Source organism: Phoxinus phoxinus (genome assembly GCF_949152265.1).
Source record: "Phoxinus phoxinus genome assembly, chromosome: 17".
Taxonomy (NCBI): domain Eukaryota; kingdom Metazoa; phylum Chordata; class Actinopteri; order Cypriniformes; family Leuciscidae; genus Phoxinus; species Phoxinus phoxinus.
In genome coordinates, this window is record NC_136892.1 from 24,939,160 (window position 1) to 24,957,233 (window position 18,074).

Genomic DNA, 18,074 nt, shown 5'->3' on the forward strand with positions numbered 1-18,074 from the left:
GAAAGAAAAAAGTATTAAAACGTTTATGTTAGACGTTTGATGCTATTGTTTATTACAGGGTTTGTGGCAGTCAATTATTTACAATATATATTTTTAAACAATATAATTTATTAGAAATGAACAGAGCAGTCGTCGACACGTTCATGTGTGTTTTATGATGAAAAAACAAAACCTTTATCAACTAGATTTCTTTCTTGGAAATGTTCAGAGACCAAAAGTACGAATGACCAAGACCCAGTTCAAAAGGGGCCTTTACACTGATATCGACCAGTGGGCCTTTATCAAAATGAAAGTGCGGAAAATAGGTTGACCAATCAGAAGCAAACACCAGTGACGTTAGGCGCACAGACAACCATTGATTGGCTCACGGTATCTATGGCAGCGCAGTCACGGATGTCACATCCAGGATAATCATGGAGGAACGAACTGCGCTGTACAGTGGTGGCCAAATACAATAAAATATCTTACAAAATTAGCGATGTTGTCGTTCCCCCCCATCATAGATTTGGATTTGTCGAACACATAACAGTCCTTCAACATGATGAAAAACCGTTTGCTTTATAAAAAATAATTGCTAGCTCCCAGCTAACTGTAACGTTAAGCATTTTGAAGAGCATTTTGTAGCTACTCTAGCTTGCTGGCAAACTTTGAACATGTTTACGGATGAAACGCTTGACTTAATTGGTGCTGAATCGACATGGAGAAAGTCACATCAGCAAACACAAGAATCCGTAAGTTAACATGTTCTCAAACCAGAATATTCACGCGCTTGATGAAATATCAGTCATTTTGTGTGATGTGTATTTCGTGTTCGTTTTATTCCTGCCCAGAGAAGCTGTCAAACCCTTCCAGTTCACACAGCAGAGGCTGAAACTCAAGCCAAAGATGTGTTGGAAAACAGCACTCAGACACAAGACCAGATCAGCCAAACACTCTCCCTAGATCGAGACATTTCGGACTTTCCTGGATTGGTGGAGTTCTTGCGTCGAGTCGAAGATGTGGTTATCAGAGAGCTGGTGAAAAACTCCAAGAGTCACGCTTTTGATGGGTTCGAGGTGAACTGGGAGGATCAGAATGAGTCGGTGAGAGCCTTAAATAAGTACATTATTGAAGGTTGTTTCCACCACATAAATGTAGGCCTACTATTGTGAGTTATAAAGTCGGAACTCTGAGTATAAACTCGCAATTCTGAGGGAAAAAAATGTCTAAACTGTAAGATATAAACTCGAAATTCTGAGGAAAAACAGTTCGAAATGTGAGATATAAACACACAATTGCTATTTATAAAGTCAGAACTGAGATATAAACTCATAATTGTTAGAAAAAGTTGCAATTGTCAGTTATAAAGATATAAACTTGAAATTGAGAGGGAAAAAAGTACGAATTGTGAGATAAAAAGAGGAATTGCTCTTTTCTCGCAATTCCAAGTTTTTGTCACAATTCTGATAAAAAAGTCTGATTTGTGAGATAGAAAGTTCAAATTGTCAGATATAAACACACAATTGCGAGTTATAAAGCCCGAATTGCAAATGATAAACTCACAATTTTTAGAATATAGTCAGAATTTTGAGATATAAACTCACAATTATGAGAAAAAAACTAAGAATTTCCTTGTTAAATCATATCTCACAAATCTTGACTTTTTTTCCCCTCGCAATACCAATCTCACAATTCTGAGAAAAAGTCTGAATTGCAAGATATGAACTCACAATTGCTAGTTATAAAGTCAGAACTGAGATATAAACTCGCAATTCTGAGAAAAAAAGTAAGAATTGTGAGATTAAAAAAAATCACATTTGCGAGTTATAAACTCTAAATTAAAATATATAAACTCGCAATTGCAAAAAAAGAAAAGAATTGTGAGATAAAAAGTTTTAAAATTACCATTTTAAATTATATCTCACAATTCAGACTTTTTTCTCGCAATTTCAAATTTTGATCTCACAATTTTGAGAGAAAAAAAGTACGAATTGTGAGCAATAAACTTGGAACTGCAACAAAAATATAGAGATAAAAAGTGGAAACAAGCTTTCATAGTTAATAGTAGTAATAATTGAGTTAGTTAAACTAGAGTTTATATCTCTGTGGTGATTTCTTGCATAGGTGTCCTGCATGTACCGCCTTCAGCATGTTGATGCTCAGGAAAGGGGTCTGCAAGTCACCAGTGTGTCCTGGAACTGCACTGGCTCAGTCATAGCCTGTGGATTTGGCCGGTAACAGTCCTTTCCTCATACAAATACATAAAACCACCTGTAGTGTTTATAAATGCAGTTTTAATGATGTATTTTGGGGGTAGTATGGATGATGGTGATTGGAGCAATGAGAAGGCTTCTGTGTGCACGTGGAACCTGGACCGGCAGAACCTGAACCCAATGCGGCCAGATGTGATCATTGATGTGGCCACTCCCATCATGTGTTTGTGCTTCCATCCTGTGAGGCCGTCTGTATTTGTTGGTATGGACACACATTTAAAAAATGCTTTTAAGATTTTTTTTTCTCTTAAAGGGTCAATGACACATACATGTATAGGTTTATATTTAATCTCAAAATGGACAGTATAAAAACTTAAAATGTGAAGTGTTTTGCATAAAGACATTTTTGGCATTGTGAAATCATTTTTTATCATGTTAGTTAAATAATACGGAATTACAAATCTTGTCTGGGACATAATGCTTTTTTCTTCTTCTAGCAATTTAGCAATATTAGAAGCAGTATAAAAATAGCACTATTAAATATAACATATAGATATACACTAATGTGTTTTTTATTAGAAATGAATGCTTTCATGTAGCACGGATGCATTAAATTGATCAAATGTACTGTAAAGGATTTTATAATGTTACAAAATAGTTTTATTTAAAATAAATGCTGTTCTTTTGAACTTTCTATTCATCAAAGAATCCTGAAAAAAAAATCACAAAAATATTAAGCAATATTTGATAATAAAATGTTTCTTGATCAGCATATGATTTCTGAAGGATCATGTGACACTCAAGACTGCAGTAATGATGCTGAAATGTCAGCTGTCATCACAGAAATAAATGACATTTTATGAATACATTACATTTGACATTTTTTATAAATATATTACAATAAAAAAGTTATTTAAAATATAAATATTCTATATTACATCCCGCCCCCCCGTATTATTAATAAAATAAGTGCAGCCTAGGTGAGCACCAGAGACATATTTAAATATTATTAAAACATCTTACTGACTCCAAGCTGTTAAACGACACTGTATGTTTTTTTTTATGTCAGTTGAATTTTTGCAAAAAAATGTTAGCATAATTGTCATGAAAATAATGCAACAATGGCAAAAATCTATATAGGAAATAGACTTAATGTTTATATTCCAAATATAATTCTTAACCATCCCAATATAAATAAATAAGCCTGGATGTCAACTATCTCAAAAAATCTAATTTGTTCAAGTGCTATTCTCCGAGTAGTTTCATCCTGCATTATTTGACAATAATATTCCTAACTGTTCAAATGGAAAGCCACTCCGTCATTTATTAGGGACAGATACCTTTTAATGGCTCATCTCATCAGGATAATTTCCCTTCTTCTTTATTGTGACATTAGGGGGGCTGTACAGTGGCGAGGTGTTGGTCTGGGACACCAGCCGCTCACAGGACCTAATTTTGGCTCAGACAGGAATGTCTGCAGACACCCACCGTGAACCAGTTTATCAGGTATAGAAACGTTTATGACTGAGGCATGATGAACAGGCATTCAATGATATATGACTTCACAGTATTTCTGCGTGTGAACAGGTGAACTGGGTCCCAGGAGCTCGCCGAGGGGAGTTTGTTGTTCTGAGCGCCGGTTCAGGAGGAAGAGTTCTGTTGTGGACTATTGATGGAGCCGAAGCCAAACTCACCTTGAGTTCTGGATATGCCTTTGTCCCACAGCAAATGCCTCAGTGTGGAGCAGCGAGCAAAGTGGGGGTCATAATATGGTCAAACGGTTTCAGTAAAATGATATCTGATCCTCGCTAAATCAGAAAAGATGCAGATTTAAAAATAATAATAATAGGATTTAGGATTATGACCAATTTCTTTTGTGCAATTCAACCTAATAAGGTTTTTGTTTCTCTCCCTGAAGCCCCGAGGTAGCACCACTATAGGAGTAACCTCTGTTGCACTTTCCCCGTGGGACCTGGACACATTCCTGGTGGGCTCAGAAGGAGGCCTTGTGCTCAAATGTTCCTTCAGCAGTGGGACAGTAGCAGCAGTGCCCCCTGATGGTGAGAGCGTGACTCTGCGCAACCCAATGCAGTTCTCTTTCTCACCACGAGGGGGTCCTATACACTCAGTCCACTTCTCACCCTTCCACAGGTGAGCGCTGCGCGATTTTCCTGTACCGTATGTTTTCTACTTTGTGTAATGTGTACTTTAAGGCTAGTCGGCAGTAATTGTAACGTCTCTGGGTGTTTCTGACTTTAGGAATCTGTTTGTAAGCGTCGGGACGGATGGTTTAGCTCATCTGCACAGTGTGCTCCAGCCACACCCCCTGCTGTCTATACGGGTGTCCGATTCATATGTGTTTTGGGTGAGGTGGTCACCTACACGCCCTCTAGTCTTTGCTGCAGTCACAGGACAAGGTGGGATGTTTGAAATTATATTATTATATATAGTAAAATTAAAGCATGTGCTTTTAATAATGGACGTTTAATAATTTCTAATTTAATTTGAACTCCGGCAGGTTTGGTCCAAATGTTTGATTTGGGTAGAAGATCTTTAAGGCCAACCTCCACAATCGATCAGAACACAGGAGGTCAGGCAGCTTATTGCCTGGAGTTCAACCCCAAACACACAAATCTGATGGCAGTGGGCAATGCAGATGGTAGCGTCAACATCTGGCAGCTCAGTGCGGAGTTAACGGAACAAGGTGCAAAGGAGACGGCAGTACTGGAACAGCTGGCCAATGAGGTGACAGACTGAGACTGTTCTAGAATTTGTGATGTACTGTAACTTGTATATATGCATTTCATGTTTAAACTGTATTTATGCTTATGCTCCAAATAAAAACACAACAGCAACAGTTTCCAGTTATAACCAGTAGCGTTTATTAAAGCACACTGCAGTCTTGTGGGTGATGTTACAGCATATCCTCTCTATAGGTGTGTTAAACAAAGCAAAGCACTTAACAGCTAAAACAATCACAATAAAATGCAGACAGATCCACTACACTATTGTCAGTGAAGCATGAGGAAGTGTCAGATAAATACGCAGGGTTAAGGGTGATAGCAAGATACAGATATTGCTATACTGGATGCTATAGAGAATTTTCATTTCAGATCCATGCAGTTTGGCCTTGTGTTATTGTGAGGGGCAAAACGCATTCTGATTGGTCACTGGCAGGCGAGGGGGGGGGGGCGGGGAATCAGTTGACGAAAAGCGAGCGGGTGAATTCCACAAAGTCGAAAGCTGACGGGATCTCGCGGCCCTTGCTGTCCAGGTACGGCTTCATATGGGAAATGCAGTAGTCTGCCTGTTCCTTCGACAGGTTCTGTAAACACAGAAGGTCATTAAGGTCATCTTTCTAACACATGAAGCTCAGGCCAAAATTATCCAATACCAGTTGTAAATAACAGGTTTGTTTATTTGTACCTGGTAGAGTTCTTCCTTGGTGACGTAAGGTTTGTTCTCTGCGCTGAGAGCACGGAAAGCGCTTTCGATCTCCTCGCTTGACTTCACATTCTCCGTTTCTCGGCTGATCATGAAGGCCATGTACTCTTGCAAGGACACGTTTCCATCCCTGAATAAAACACATTTTATGTTAGCTCATCGACAGACAGAACACAATATGTATCACATCCTTAGAACATTTATGCATTTGGCAGACGCTTTTATCCAAAGCGACTTACATTGTATTTCAAGGTTCACATTCACATTCTTATAAATTTTAGATGAGGTTTCTCACCGGTTTGGATCCACTATGTCCAGGATGGACTCAAACTCTGGGTCTGGTTCTCCTTCTTCAACCATGGGCAGGTCGTAGCCCAGAGACCGCAGGCAAGACTTGAACTCCTGATGGTTTAGACGTCCAGATTTTTCTTTGTCGAAGTGCCTGAGAAATAAACAAACACTTGCATTACATTTTCAAGAACATTAGCATTGTAATGTTTTCTTATTTAAGTGGAAAACTCACTTGAACATCATGCTGAACTCCTTCAGGGCCTCCTCTGTAACTCCTGTGGTATTTCTAGAACAGAATTGCGAGAACATTTGTTCAGTAAATGATGGACTCAGAACTAATTAAGTTGATCTCACTCTGATCTGATCTAAAGAAGATCATAAACATATAATAATCTTAATATCTCATTGTAGACTGGTTTCTGAGGTGTCACCTGGCTTGGATCTGTTGTTCCAGGTTGTGTTGCATCCTCATGCCCAGCTGGTCGAGTTGGTCCCACTGTTGGGCCAGACCCACAGTGCTGTGTTCTGTGTATTTGTTGTCCAGGATCAGCGCCTCCTCCATGGCTGCTCCCAGATCCTCGATCTTCTTCAGCTGACTGCGCATGGCACGAATCTCCTGGTGCTTGCGCTGCAGAGGAACCCAAAGGGAAAAGACATTTAGAACAGAGCAGGGTGTCCATTTATAGTTCCAGTCTAAGGTTTGAGGCTTATGCAACAGTGTTTTAAATGTCCTCTTTCCTGCAGGCTTAAACAGTGAAATGTTCACACATTTTATGGAAAATGAAAAATTACTATTTGTGACTAATGGATAAGGGTTATTTGGAAACCATTTTATATAAATAGGACCCACACGGAGTAACTTCTAGCTGAAGAAAAACATTATACTGACTATAGACATTTCTTCCAGTATTGTTGCAACACTGATAAAATTGTAAATGTGTGCATTTCAATATTCAAAGACTGCACTAACAAAAAGAAAGGTCTTGCAGATAAAATCTTATTTTAATTCACTTTGGAAATTTCAAGAACTTTTAAGATTTTATCAATTTGCATGACCATGCCCAGGCCTGGAGTTCACAATATTGTCCATAAAACACTTGAGCACTAACGAAAGAATGTATCCACTATAGTACACACTACCATTCAAAAATGTGGTGTCAGTGGATGCAATAAATTGATAAAAAGAGCCAGTAAAGAATGTATCACGGTTTCCACAAAAACTATAAAGCAGTTTTCAACATTCATAAGATGAAATGTTACTTGAGCACCAAATCGGCATATTAAAATTATTTCCGAAGGATCATGTGACACTGAAGCCTGCCAAAAATTAAGCGTTGCCACCACAGGGATAAATTAAGGTTTAAAATATATTAAGATAGAAAAGAGCTATTTTAAATTGTAATATTTCAATAGCATATTACAGTTTTTACTGTATCATCGATCTAATAAATGGAGCCTGGGTGAGAATGAAACACTGAAAAAAATCTTACTGACCCAAACCGTTTGCACTGCAGTGTACTACTGATAACCTACAGCATGATTTAATACACTAATACTGATTAATTTAGTGTTATTCAAAATTGAATTACCCATTCACTGGTCCCAAACTCACCTTGGTGGCCTCTAGCTGCGACTCTAGAGTTCCGGATTCTTCCACCATGCAGGACCTGTCCACACACCAAAGCAATGAAACCAACAGCAGAAGTCCGAGAACACATGACACATCCACCCAGAAACATCTCACTCACTCCACATGCCAGTCTACACCTTACAAGAGCGGCTCTCGCTACACTAGGTCAGTTATAAGGTCAACTATCATTAAACATATATAGTCCAGAGAGTTAAAAAGGTGTATTTGTATTGTATGACTATGAGTTATACTATATTGTTTAAATGGGTTTTCACAACCTCTGTCATTACTTCTAGAGCTGTAACCTACATCTTCCTGGATTTCTTGTACATGACAATATGACTTACCAATTGTTTTGTAGTAGATACAGAGTACAAACTATAAGCCACCCCAGAATGCAACTACAATAACCAAAGTCATGCTAACAAAGCCAACTTATATCCATGGTAATCCAGACCATGCTTGATTAGGGCTGCTGTCAACAGGGTTAGAAACTGCTATATTTGTACCACTGCTTAGCTTTAGTTTAAAGTACAGATCTTGCAAAAATGTGCAAAATCAAAGATTCAGAGTTCCTTGACTAGCCATATTATAAATGTAAGAGTCCAACAATGTTAATGCACAGCTGTTCAAATTCAGATCGGGATATTGAAAAAGTCTAATCATGGAAATCACATTGCAGTTTCCACCCTGAATCTGGTGCATGAACATTTTTCCCCAAAAGGAAGAAAAAAACGTAAATAACTGAAACATGGGGGAAAAAAAGATTAAAGATGAAGTGTTCACACTCCTCAACACTGGTGCAGAATGTAGCCAGGCTTGTTGGATTAAGAAGCTGGAAGTGTTCATCTAAAAAAAAGCCTCACATCGCAGTGAATATTAGTAAAAGGGATTGAACACACACACACACAGAGCCTTTACAGTGGGGATCAGACTCAAGTGCATGAGGAGAAGAAAAACCCAAAAAGTGTGGGGTGAGGGGTAAGAGGCCAATCAGAGGAAGAAAAAAAGGTAGAAGACCTTCCAGAAAGATCATCATCGACTTCATACTGATAGACACGGATTACCCTCCGATAGGCTATGCTATTCAGAGATGGGGCAGGTGGGAGATGAAGAGGGAATGGAAAAAGAGTGTGAAACAACAGAAAGGAATACATCTGGAAATATATTATCAAAACATACGGTAAAATATGCAAAATATAAGTAAAGTGAGATTCTTCTTGATGGCACCCTGTATTTGTTCTAACCAATCATTGGTCTATTCTGCCCTGAAACTCCCAAAATCCTAATTTATTTGACACTAAATGTGTTTCTCTATCATGACAGTCCCTAGACATCCATTTGCTGACAAGTAAATCGCATTAAACAATTCTCCCACACACACCCACACACACAAACACAACACACACACACACACACACACACACACACACAATAGTAAAATATATTTAAAAAAAATATATATATATATATTCACCCATCCAGAAGGTATGTCCTGATTAGAGAAATGATCCCAAGCAACAGGGTAGCAGCGAGTAGGTCGAAGGAATAGGGAAAGAGAGAAAAATAAGGGAGGGAGAGAGAAAGGAACAGTTAAAACATTCAGCTGTGACATTAATGCCACTACTCAATACTCGCATGAAAGCACATGTGACCAGCGCAAAGCACTCCTGTTGCATATCAAGACCAGGTGGGTTTAAATTGTGTGACCAAGTGAAGAGCTTCACCCAAACAGACAACATGGCAATGACTTCAGACTATAAAAACAGTGGATGAAACGAATGAAAATGGGCGTCTACGAAAGTTACATGGAGATCAGGAAAGCCTGATTAAATTCAAACAGATGTGTGTGATGTCATGTAGTGGAGTTAAATGTGTTGCATGCTATGTGTGCGTTTAATCCTCGAACATAACTCAACTATAATGAAAGAGAACACAACACTTAAAGCTGCAGTCCGTCGTTTTTCCTCTTTGTCGCCATCTCTGTTCGAAATCTGCAATTGCAGTTATTCGCGGAATTATTAACTGTGCGTGGGTAGTAAATCGGCATGAAACAGCGCGGATGAACACAATGCATTGAGGCTGCCGCGTCGCTGTGGATACTGTACTGTCATCAGCAATCTCAGAGTATACTTTTTGAAAGTGTCAACATTAGAATTTTCATCGGAAAATGTCATCTGAACAAGTAAGTAACATTCACTTTTGTTCTGACCAAATTCGGGGGGTGGGGGGAAGCATTGCAGTAGCTATATCATGCTGATTAAATCTAACGATTGCTTATATCACGTCAAAACGTGAAAAATATATATTTTCTGTAGCCACTCTGAAGTCCGAAGTCTTTGGGTTTTACAACTGGTGAATCTCCAGTTGTCACTGGTGATTGTCGCTTTAAACTTTCGGGATCCACCATACCAAGTGCTAAGCTAAATCTCCTCCATCATCCACACACGCTAGCCGGGGACTCCTTCTCTATGTGTAGCCTACAGAAGTGACGTAATGACGCAAAGACATGCTCGAAATTCCCGCGGAAATCCACCAGTACCACTGGAATTAAAATCATTATTACAAGCTTACCGTTTTGAATCGAGGTAAGGCAAGCAGATCGTTTTGAACACTGGCTGGTTAAGTTTTTTTTCAAAAATGTATTTTTTTATATTTTTAAACCCAAAAAAGTGCCGGACTGCAGCTTTAAGTCATGCATGATGGTCCCCTGTACCTGGTCTCCTGCAGCCATTGGTGGAAAGCATTGGCATGTTGGGCAAACTCTTGTCTGAGTTTATCATTCTCTTCCTGTCTCCTCTGCTCCTTCTGTAGCTCCAACTCTCGCTCCTATAAAGAGACACAAAGTCAGTTATAAAATGTTAATTTCAACCTTTAATAATAGATCGAATTATTGCACGGTTGCAAATGTGATCTTGTTAATGAACAGTTGTATAAAAAAGTTAATATTGTGTTAAATTTTGGACACAATATTGTCAGTATTGTCAAATTTTGCCAATGAAAATAGTTCCAAACAAAGCCACAACAGAACTGTTGTGTGTATTCAATGCTTTTCTCATCTAACACAAAAATAGCTTTTCCGGGGTTTTGCGACAGCCCTAGTATTTATATTGACTAACATTAACAAAGATTAATAAATGCTGTAAAACACATTGTTAGTTCATGTTAGCTACTAATGCATTAACTAATTATACCAGTGTTACATACATTAAAATGTCACTGGCATCAGACAAAGTACATTTTCTGTTTCAGATATTCAGCAATCATCTAAAAAGTCAAATGTCATCCAATTAAAATTGGTCTACTTCATTTGCACAAACAATTGAAAGAAATGATGCTTCAGGATCCCAATATCACCTTGATGATCTTCTGAAGGTTCCTCCAGGTCTCCTCTAGAGCGTCCATGGTAAACCAAGTGTATGGGTTGGATACCACTTGGTAACTCTTGATCTGGCGATCAAGTTCTGCCAGCTGGCTGAAGTCAGCCTCTGCGGAGCTGAGAGAGGAGCGGAAGGCATCATGAGCGTCCCGCAGGGCCCTGATTTCCTCCAGAGAGTTGCACCGTACGGGGTCTGTCAGATCTTCCTCAGCGTTCTCAAACCAGCTGTTGAAGGCTGAGGCCTTCTTGGCAAAGGTGAGGAAAAGATCCTCGACCTGGATTGAGTGGCGAACATAAGAACAAGAGTTACACACATACAAAACAGAATTTGTTTTCCTCACTTTAGACAAAATTCCATTCTTCACACCTTTCTGAAGTGATCCTGGGCTTCCAAAAGCTTCTTCTTGCGTGCGGCTGAGTTGGACAGCAGCTGGTTCCAGCGCTTCATCAGGGTGGCATGACGAGCCTCGATGGCCTTGGACTGCACGTGTTTGGCTGCCAACAGCTGGTCTTTCAGGGCCGTGATGTTGGTGATGCCCTCCTGCTGGAAAGCCTGAAGCCCTGCATCAAAGGTTTCCTATGGGTAGAAGACAGACAGTCAGATTTAACAGTAAAGCTTGAAAGGATTTGATGTGCTGAATGTAGAATATGGTTTACGAATTGTCATTTGCAATGTCACACCTGTTTGGTGAGCAGAGTCTGCACCGAGGAGAGATCCCGACCATAGTCATCGGTCTTCAGGCTGTTTTCCTTCTCACCTGATCAAGCCAAAGACACAAATGGGTTACAGATTACAAGGGTGAAAAGAGAAAATAACAGTTCTCATTTGCATGAAATATCATTAACTCACCAATCCAGGACTCCACCACATCAGCCTTCCAGTTGAATTGCAGGAAGGCAGAGTTCTCATCCAGCTTGGCCTTCCTCTGAGCTGCGGCTCTCTCAAGCTCTGACACCTTCCCACGCAGGGCCTTAATTTTAGCCATGATGTTCTCCACATTGTGGTTCTCCTGCAAAAAAGAAACAATATGACAATGAAATTGCTATCAGTTCACATTAAACTTCATAGAAACTTGGTTCAAAGGGCCAAATTTAAAGAATATGGACTTTCTAATAGTTGACCTATACCTTTTTGATAAGTTCATCTCCATTGGAACACACATCATTCACTCGGTCCCTGTGCACGGTAAAATCGGTTTCAAATGCCTCATGTTTCTTCAGCAAGCCCTGAAAACGAAGAGCCAAATTTAGATAGTTTTGACACCGCAATATAAAGGTGTGTCCAAGACCAAGCTACAATCTTGTGGTTTTTTTTTCATTAAGCTCATCTGATGAATACTATAGCTTTTCACACCTGCACAGCTGCCAGCGTATCACCGTAATCCTCACTTCCGACCAGGTTCAGTTTCTCATTAATCCAGGCTTCCTCTTCCTCCACATTCGCCACAAACTGCTGGTATTCCAGCGACTCCTCAAGCCTCTGCCCGCTAAAAAATGGCAAACCAAACCATTTTTAAATTCCTGTCCAAGGCAATATGCACTACCGTTCAATTGTTTGGGGGTTGATAAGATTTCACCAAGACTGAATTTATTTGATCGAAAATAGTAATATTGTTTAGAATATTACAGAAAAAAAGTAAAATACAGTTCTCACCGAGCAGCAGCCAGATCTTTCAGTTCCTTCCAGTGCTCCACAAACTGGGCCAGCCTCTGCTGGATCTCCTCCTGTCCTATGGTGTTGTCGTCAGACAGCTTCTTCCCAGTCTCCAACACAGACTGCACGGACAAAAAAATACCGTTAGCATTCAGAATTATGATTCACTTTACTTTAATACGCTCCAGTCAAGACTTTTTCATTTCTATAAATCGATATGCAACAATGTTGCAGGTGTCTCCTCACCTGAATGGCCGGCTCGTGTGCTCCCAGCTCAGCCTCCAGCCTCTTGTGCTTCTTCCTCAGATTCTGTACTCCTGTCAAATCACGTCCGTAGTCCTCCGAGCTCACCAACAACTTCTTTTCCCTAATGGAACAGAATGAATTAGATCTAGTATACAGCCTTAAAAGAAAAAAGGTTAGTATGTGATCAGTTTTAGACCACTCAGAATGATGTAAACCATACTTGATCCAAGATTCCTCATCGTCCAGATCCCTGAAGAACTGGTGCAGACGATGCGACTCGTTCAGCTTGGCACGGCGCCCACCAGCCATGCTCTTGATTTTGACGAAGCGTCCGTTAACGGCATCACGCTTGTCCTTGACCTGGGTAGTGTCGAAGGCATTGCTGCCCATCAGGCTGTCGGCCTGGCCATTAAGATCCTTCAGACGATCCTATAAGAGCACAAAACCACCAAAGAGCCATCAAAATGTGCTAACTGAAAATAATATGATGAGTATGTCTGGAGTTAGTCAGTAAGCTACCTCATGAGCAGAGATGTCAGCCTCCAAAAGCTGGTGCTTTTTAAGCAGATTGTTGACTGAGGCCAGATCTTTCCCATAATCCTCAGAGGCAAGAAGAGCCTCAACCTAGGAGCAGAGGAAGAACGTCAGAATTTTTCTAGTTAGAAATTGTACCAAGAACTATCCTAAGTAGCTATTAAATCACATAAATACCTCAGACAGCCAGAAGTCAAAGTCCTTGATGCCAGTGTTGAAGTTCTGCTGCTTGTTTGCCTCCTTTAGTTTCTGACTCTTCTCAGCAGATTTGTTGACGAGGAACTGCCACTGCTCGTCCAGAGCGTTAAGACGAGTCTGAGAGCAAATATGAGCGCGACCACAGCAAAATGAGCACAGACCATAACTCAGCAGCTGCCTATTTCTGAAACACTTCCGAAACTTTTACCTTGACGGCATCCTCACTTCCAGCACAGGCACCTCTCTGGATGAGAGCATTGCCCGTGTCTATCACCCCGCGGATACGATCAGCATTAGCGTGCAACTCAGCCTCAAAAGCCTGGTGTTTCTGGTGCTTGCTCTGAAAGTGGCAAGAAAGCGAAATACAGCGAAACTGAGCCACACAGTGAAGTCGTGCAAGGGTGCAGGTGTAACAAAGCAACAGCTGGTTTTGTATCTACCTCTGTAGATGTGTACAGGAAATTGATAATATCTGTGTAAAAACTCAATATCCATGAAAGCAGTGCATATTCAACGCTATTGTAACAAACATGTGTGCGTTTTATGTGTATGCCTTTGTTTAGACTGTCTGTGAAAAGTGATATCTTATCTGTAAATCACAAAAGTGCACACCTTTAAAAAAAAAAATGTGTACATTACACACAAAAAAAAACAGAATGTGAAGTGACTGTGAATTTACAAACCACCAAACAAGGACCAAACACGTAACGTGGAACTCATTCTATAAACATGACATTCAAAGCCTGATGAAACATTCAATAAAATGAAGTGGATGCCATCCAGCACATAAATAACTCTGTGGAGAAATCTAGGAGTTGGGGTGTTTTGTCTAAGATCATTCCACATTTTATATTACCCAGAGAGATGGAGAGAAGGAACAAAGCACTTCCAAACGGCTCCTCTAAAGCATTTGCTGAGACGCTCAAAATAAGCCGGACTGCTGGTACCATAACTGCATATGGATTCTGGCTGTAGCACACATTATTCCACAAAAAGCAAAGCAAAATTAATTGTTTGAAAGCACTTCTCCAGCATCTCACTGAATTGATACAGTATTGTGGCTAAGTTCGGAATAGCACCCTACCATACACCAACACTACTATTGCAGCATGCATATTAGAATTTTTTTATGCATGTAATATTTGAAAGACTAACTACATTTATCAAAATGTGCAGTATAATTAGAGCACACTGTGTGGGATACTGTGGATAATGCGCTCAACTAGACCTTTCATGTAACAAATAAAATGTTCAAATAAGAAAAAAAATTATTTTAGTATTTTATTGTCAAATAAAATAATGAATATTCATGTAATACTTGTATTTTATAGTATACCTGTAAAATTAAAATACTAATAATATGTATGGCTGTCTTCAATTCTTCATTTTCAAATATTAAATCATAAAAATCACTGTAAAACACAGCTTATATTTTTACTTAATTAAAATCACATAATGAATAGTATGAAGTATTCTACTGTGCTATTCCAAACACAGCCAAATTTCTTGACAGCCAATTTCTTGACATACTTTTGTCAAAGTTTGCTTTTAGATCCACAACTCTGTGAGAAGCACAGGTTTTCTGTGAAGAACGAATTTAAATCAAAACATCCCAACTTCAATGACACAACATGAAAATGGAGGCCACACCCAGCAATTAAAAATTAAAGGCTGCAACGATGGGTCACGGGGAACAATGACAAACAGCTGATGATGCTATACAAAGCAAGACATTTAATAGACAAACGGAACTCAAATACACATTTACAGACAAAACAATAAGACAACGGACACGTGGAGAGACCCTACTGGGGTTAGTTAGCTTTGGCACTACTGCACTTACCAGCAGCTTGGACAGCTAGAAACAGACAATGGGAACACAGACAGAAGTTCAGTTTAATTTCCTATATAATAAAACACTTGGGGTTGGTTGAGGCGGGGATAACAAGAGAAATGCATTTTAATTTGCACTTGAATTTATTATGGTATTAATAGATTTACAAGGTTAGACTTAAGCGGGATACTGATCTTTAGAACTTTAGCATGTCTGAAAAAAGGTTGGCACGATATGTTCTGAGACTGATGTCTGAAGTGTGACGTTACCTGGATGTTAGTGGGGTCCTTGTAAGACTCGTCGGTGGCGGTCTGTAGTTTCTCACTGATCCACGCTTCAATCTCATCTACATCTCTGCTAAACTGCTGCAGAGTCTGCGACTCACCCAGCTTAGAGCGTTTCTCAATCATCTGAGCCTTGAGACGGCGCCACCTGGAGTTCAGAATTAAATTAAATCACACGAAACTCACAAATATTTACACGGTATGGATTCACTCAGTCTGAGCAGTATAAAACAGAAGGAGCCGGACCTGTCCAAGACTTCATTGCGGCGATTGAAGATTTCAGGCTTAGCGTAGTGGTCAGCACTTACGAGCTGGTCAGCGAAAGACTGCAGTGCTGCGATCTTCTCTTCCTGCAAAGACAGACAAATCGAAATGATTAGCACGAAACAAATTCCACACTGAATGTTGAGATTGACTGCATTGTTATATCACAGTGGCACTTGCTGACCTGCACATTGATAGCCTTGTCAAAGTCTTCGTGTTTCTTGATGAGGGCCTCCACACTGTCCAAGGAGTCTCCCTTGTCATCGCTGGCCAAGAAGGCCTCGCGAGCTGCCATCCAGTTCTCAGCCTGCTCGCAGTCACGGTTGAATAGCTGCAGAAGACAAAAAAGACACAATGTTATTTGACTGAAACATTTCCTAATGTCAATGTTTTGTGTGTTGAGTAGACATGATCCCTGCTGACCTGCAGTTCCAGACACTGGTCCAGCATCATCCTGCGCTGAACCCAGGCCTTCTCCAGGTCAGCGCGCTCCCGGTCAAGAGCCTCCAGCTTCTGTTGGATCTCAGGGCTGGCGTAATGGCCACGGGCAAGAAGCTGCTGTCCAAATTGCTCAAAGGCCTGGAAGGTGCCTGCACGAGCGTCTATCTCAGTACGGTGTTCCTACAGAATGGGAACATGTGAGTGTTTAAAAAGAAAAAACGAATTCCTTTGCAAAACTGTGTTTCCTTTAAGTCCATGAACAACTAAATCGGATTATTAAAAGTAAAACAGTAATGTGACAAAATACAGATCACAGATGTTTTTGGCAGCTTTCAGTACCTGATGTCTCTCCAACAAAGCTTCAGCTCCAGTGACGTCTTTGGCCAGCTCGTCAGAAGACACAAGGCCTCTGATGCCATTGATCCAGGACATGAGATCCCTGTGAGAAAGAAGCACAGATTTGTTTAGAGACTTCTATACTACTGCTTTGATACCATCTAGTTTATCCAAGTTGTTCCTTTTGCAACACGTATTTTCATCTCTTTTTATTAATCCTTCTCACCTGAAGTCACTGAGGAAGCGCTGCAGGTCGTGAGAGTTGCCCAGTTTTTCTTTGCGTTGGTCAGCACGACCCACCAGGCTGCTCCAGGCTGTGTTCAGCTCGGTGCACTTCTCCTGGATGTCATCCACAGCCTCAGGATGAGACTGAATCAGACGCTCTGCAGTCTCACCCAGGGAGTTCACCTGCCAAAGGGAGAAGAGGATATTTAGCTGATGTTTTAGACAAGGAATGAACCAAAAAAACTCAAACTAAAACAATGAATTTTACCTTGTCTCCTAGAGCGGCCAGGTCTCTCTCAAAGCCTTCGTGCTTCCGCTGCAGAGCCTGCACGCTGGCGAGGTCATGGCCATAGTTATCGGTGTTCAGGGCTTGGTTCTTCTCTTCAATCCATTCCTTGGTCTCATCTGCATCCCTGAGAATCACACACTAGCTGAATTTCTCTGCATTTCATGTGGCTTGTATCGTACATGTATAACAAGAACCTAACAGTATGAACGACAGATCTGTTCTATAAGTGCCATATATGTACCTGTGGAACCTCTGCACTTCATGAGCACTACCCAGCATGTTGCTTCTGTCTTCAGCCAGCTGCTGCAGGGCCCTCCAGCGGTTGTTCAGCTCCTATACACCAACATAAAACCATTAGCAGCCAATCAGAGCTTACGTTATTGGTCTACATAAGACAATGATGTGATCCTTGAGAGCAGGCAACAGATTAATCTCGAATGATATAAAACGACTGTTGAGAAACAAAAATGTTTTGGCAATGTATATTTAGAAATATGTTTAACAGCACATCCACTATCCAAAGCACTACATAAATGCTTCTAAATTCTTTGTGTCATACTTTGCTCTTCATTTCACCAGCAAAAGCAACAGTATGGATAAATGGAACAAACAGAAAGGCTACAACATTTAAGCACATAGGATGAGTGATGGTAGTCAGCAAATATGGAAATGCATCTGCCACAAACTGAAAAAAAGAAGCGTTAATGCATTCTAGAATGGCTGTTCTACTTCCACCAAAAAAACAAATGGTGTCAAGAAGACAAAGGAGTTATTTCAAATGGGCAACATGTACTCATGAAAGGAAAAGGGGGGTGGGGGGGGATGCAACTGTA

The 18,074-nt window shown here is 40.3% G+C and overlaps 2 protein-coding genes across 10 annotated transcripts in view; one reads left to right on the plus strand and one right to left on the minus strand.

Annotated features, from left to right (window-relative positions):
* The first annotated feature begins 288 nt into the window (after positions 1–288).
* On the plus strand, positions 289–5,060 carry dync2i2 (dynein 2 intermediate chain 2). Its single transcript, XM_079587160.1, has 9 exons — positions 289–731; positions 831–1,082; positions 2,104–2,213; positions 2,297–2,454; positions 3,589–3,698; positions 3,780–3,947; positions 4,111–4,343; positions 4,452–4,609; positions 4,711–5,060. The coding sequence occupies exons 1-9, from the start codon at positions 654–656 to the stop codon at positions 4,947–4,949; spliced, it is 1,506 nt and encodes a 501-aa protein (XP_079443286.1). The 5' UTR covers positions 289–653; the 3' UTR covers positions 4,950–5,060.
* Positions 5,051–18,074, minus strand: part of sptan1 (spectrin alpha, non-erythrocytic 1) — a 33,076-nt gene continuing 20,052 nt past the window's right edge. For 5 of the 9 annotated variants that reach the window (XM_079587151.1, XM_079587153.1, XM_079587154.1 and 2 more), the window contains 30 exons: positions 17,483–17,574; positions 17,221–17,365; positions 16,954–17,135; positions 16,731–16,830; positions 16,374–16,571; positions 16,135–16,281; positions 15,933–16,036; positions 15,672–15,834; positions 15,412–15,426; positions 13,777–13,908; positions 13,548–13,685; positions 13,356–13,460; positions 13,057–13,265; positions 12,837–12,957; positions 12,591–12,712; positions 12,291–12,423; positions 12,065–12,163; positions 11,787–11,946; positions 11,618–11,694; positions 11,304–11,513; positions 10,915–11,211; positions 10,274–10,386; positions 9,035–9,052; positions 8,578–8,640; positions 7,540–7,594; positions 6,359–6,555; positions 6,160–6,213; positions 5,932–6,078; positions 5,619–5,766; positions 5,051–5,517 (listed from right to left, as the gene is read on the minus strand). In XM_079587151.1, coding sequence (XP_079443277.1) covers positions 5,392–5,517; positions 5,619–5,766; positions 5,932–6,078; positions 6,160–6,213; positions 6,359–6,555; positions 7,540–7,594; positions 8,578–8,640; positions 9,035–9,052; positions 10,274–10,386; positions 10,915–11,211; positions 11,304–11,513; positions 11,618–11,694; positions 11,787–11,946; positions 12,065–12,163; positions 12,291–12,423; positions 12,591–12,712; positions 12,837–12,957; positions 13,057–13,265; positions 13,356–13,460; positions 13,548–13,685; positions 13,777–13,908; positions 15,412–15,426; positions 15,672–15,834; positions 15,933–16,036; positions 16,135–16,281; positions 16,374–16,571; positions 16,731–16,830; positions 16,954–17,135; positions 17,221–17,365; positions 17,483–17,574 — 3,870 coding nt within the window. In that variant the 3' untranslated portion in view covers positions 5,051–5,391. The remainder of the gene's footprint in view (positions 5,518–5,618; positions 5,767–5,931; positions 6,079–6,159; positions 6,214–6,358; positions 6,556–7,539; positions 7,595–8,577; positions 8,641–9,034; positions 9,053–10,273; positions 10,387–10,914; positions 11,212–11,303; positions 11,514–11,617; positions 11,695–11,786; positions 11,947–12,064; positions 12,164–12,290; positions 12,424–12,590; positions 12,713–12,836; positions 12,958–13,056; positions 13,266–13,355; positions 13,461–13,547; positions 13,686–13,776; positions 13,909–15,411; positions 15,427–15,671; positions 15,835–15,932; positions 16,037–16,134; positions 16,282–16,373; positions 16,572–16,730; positions 16,831–16,953; positions 17,136–17,220; positions 17,366–17,482; positions 17,575–18,074) is intronic. The other 4 variants (XM_079587152.1, XM_079587157.1, XM_079587159.1 and 1 more) reach the window with 4 other exon arrangements.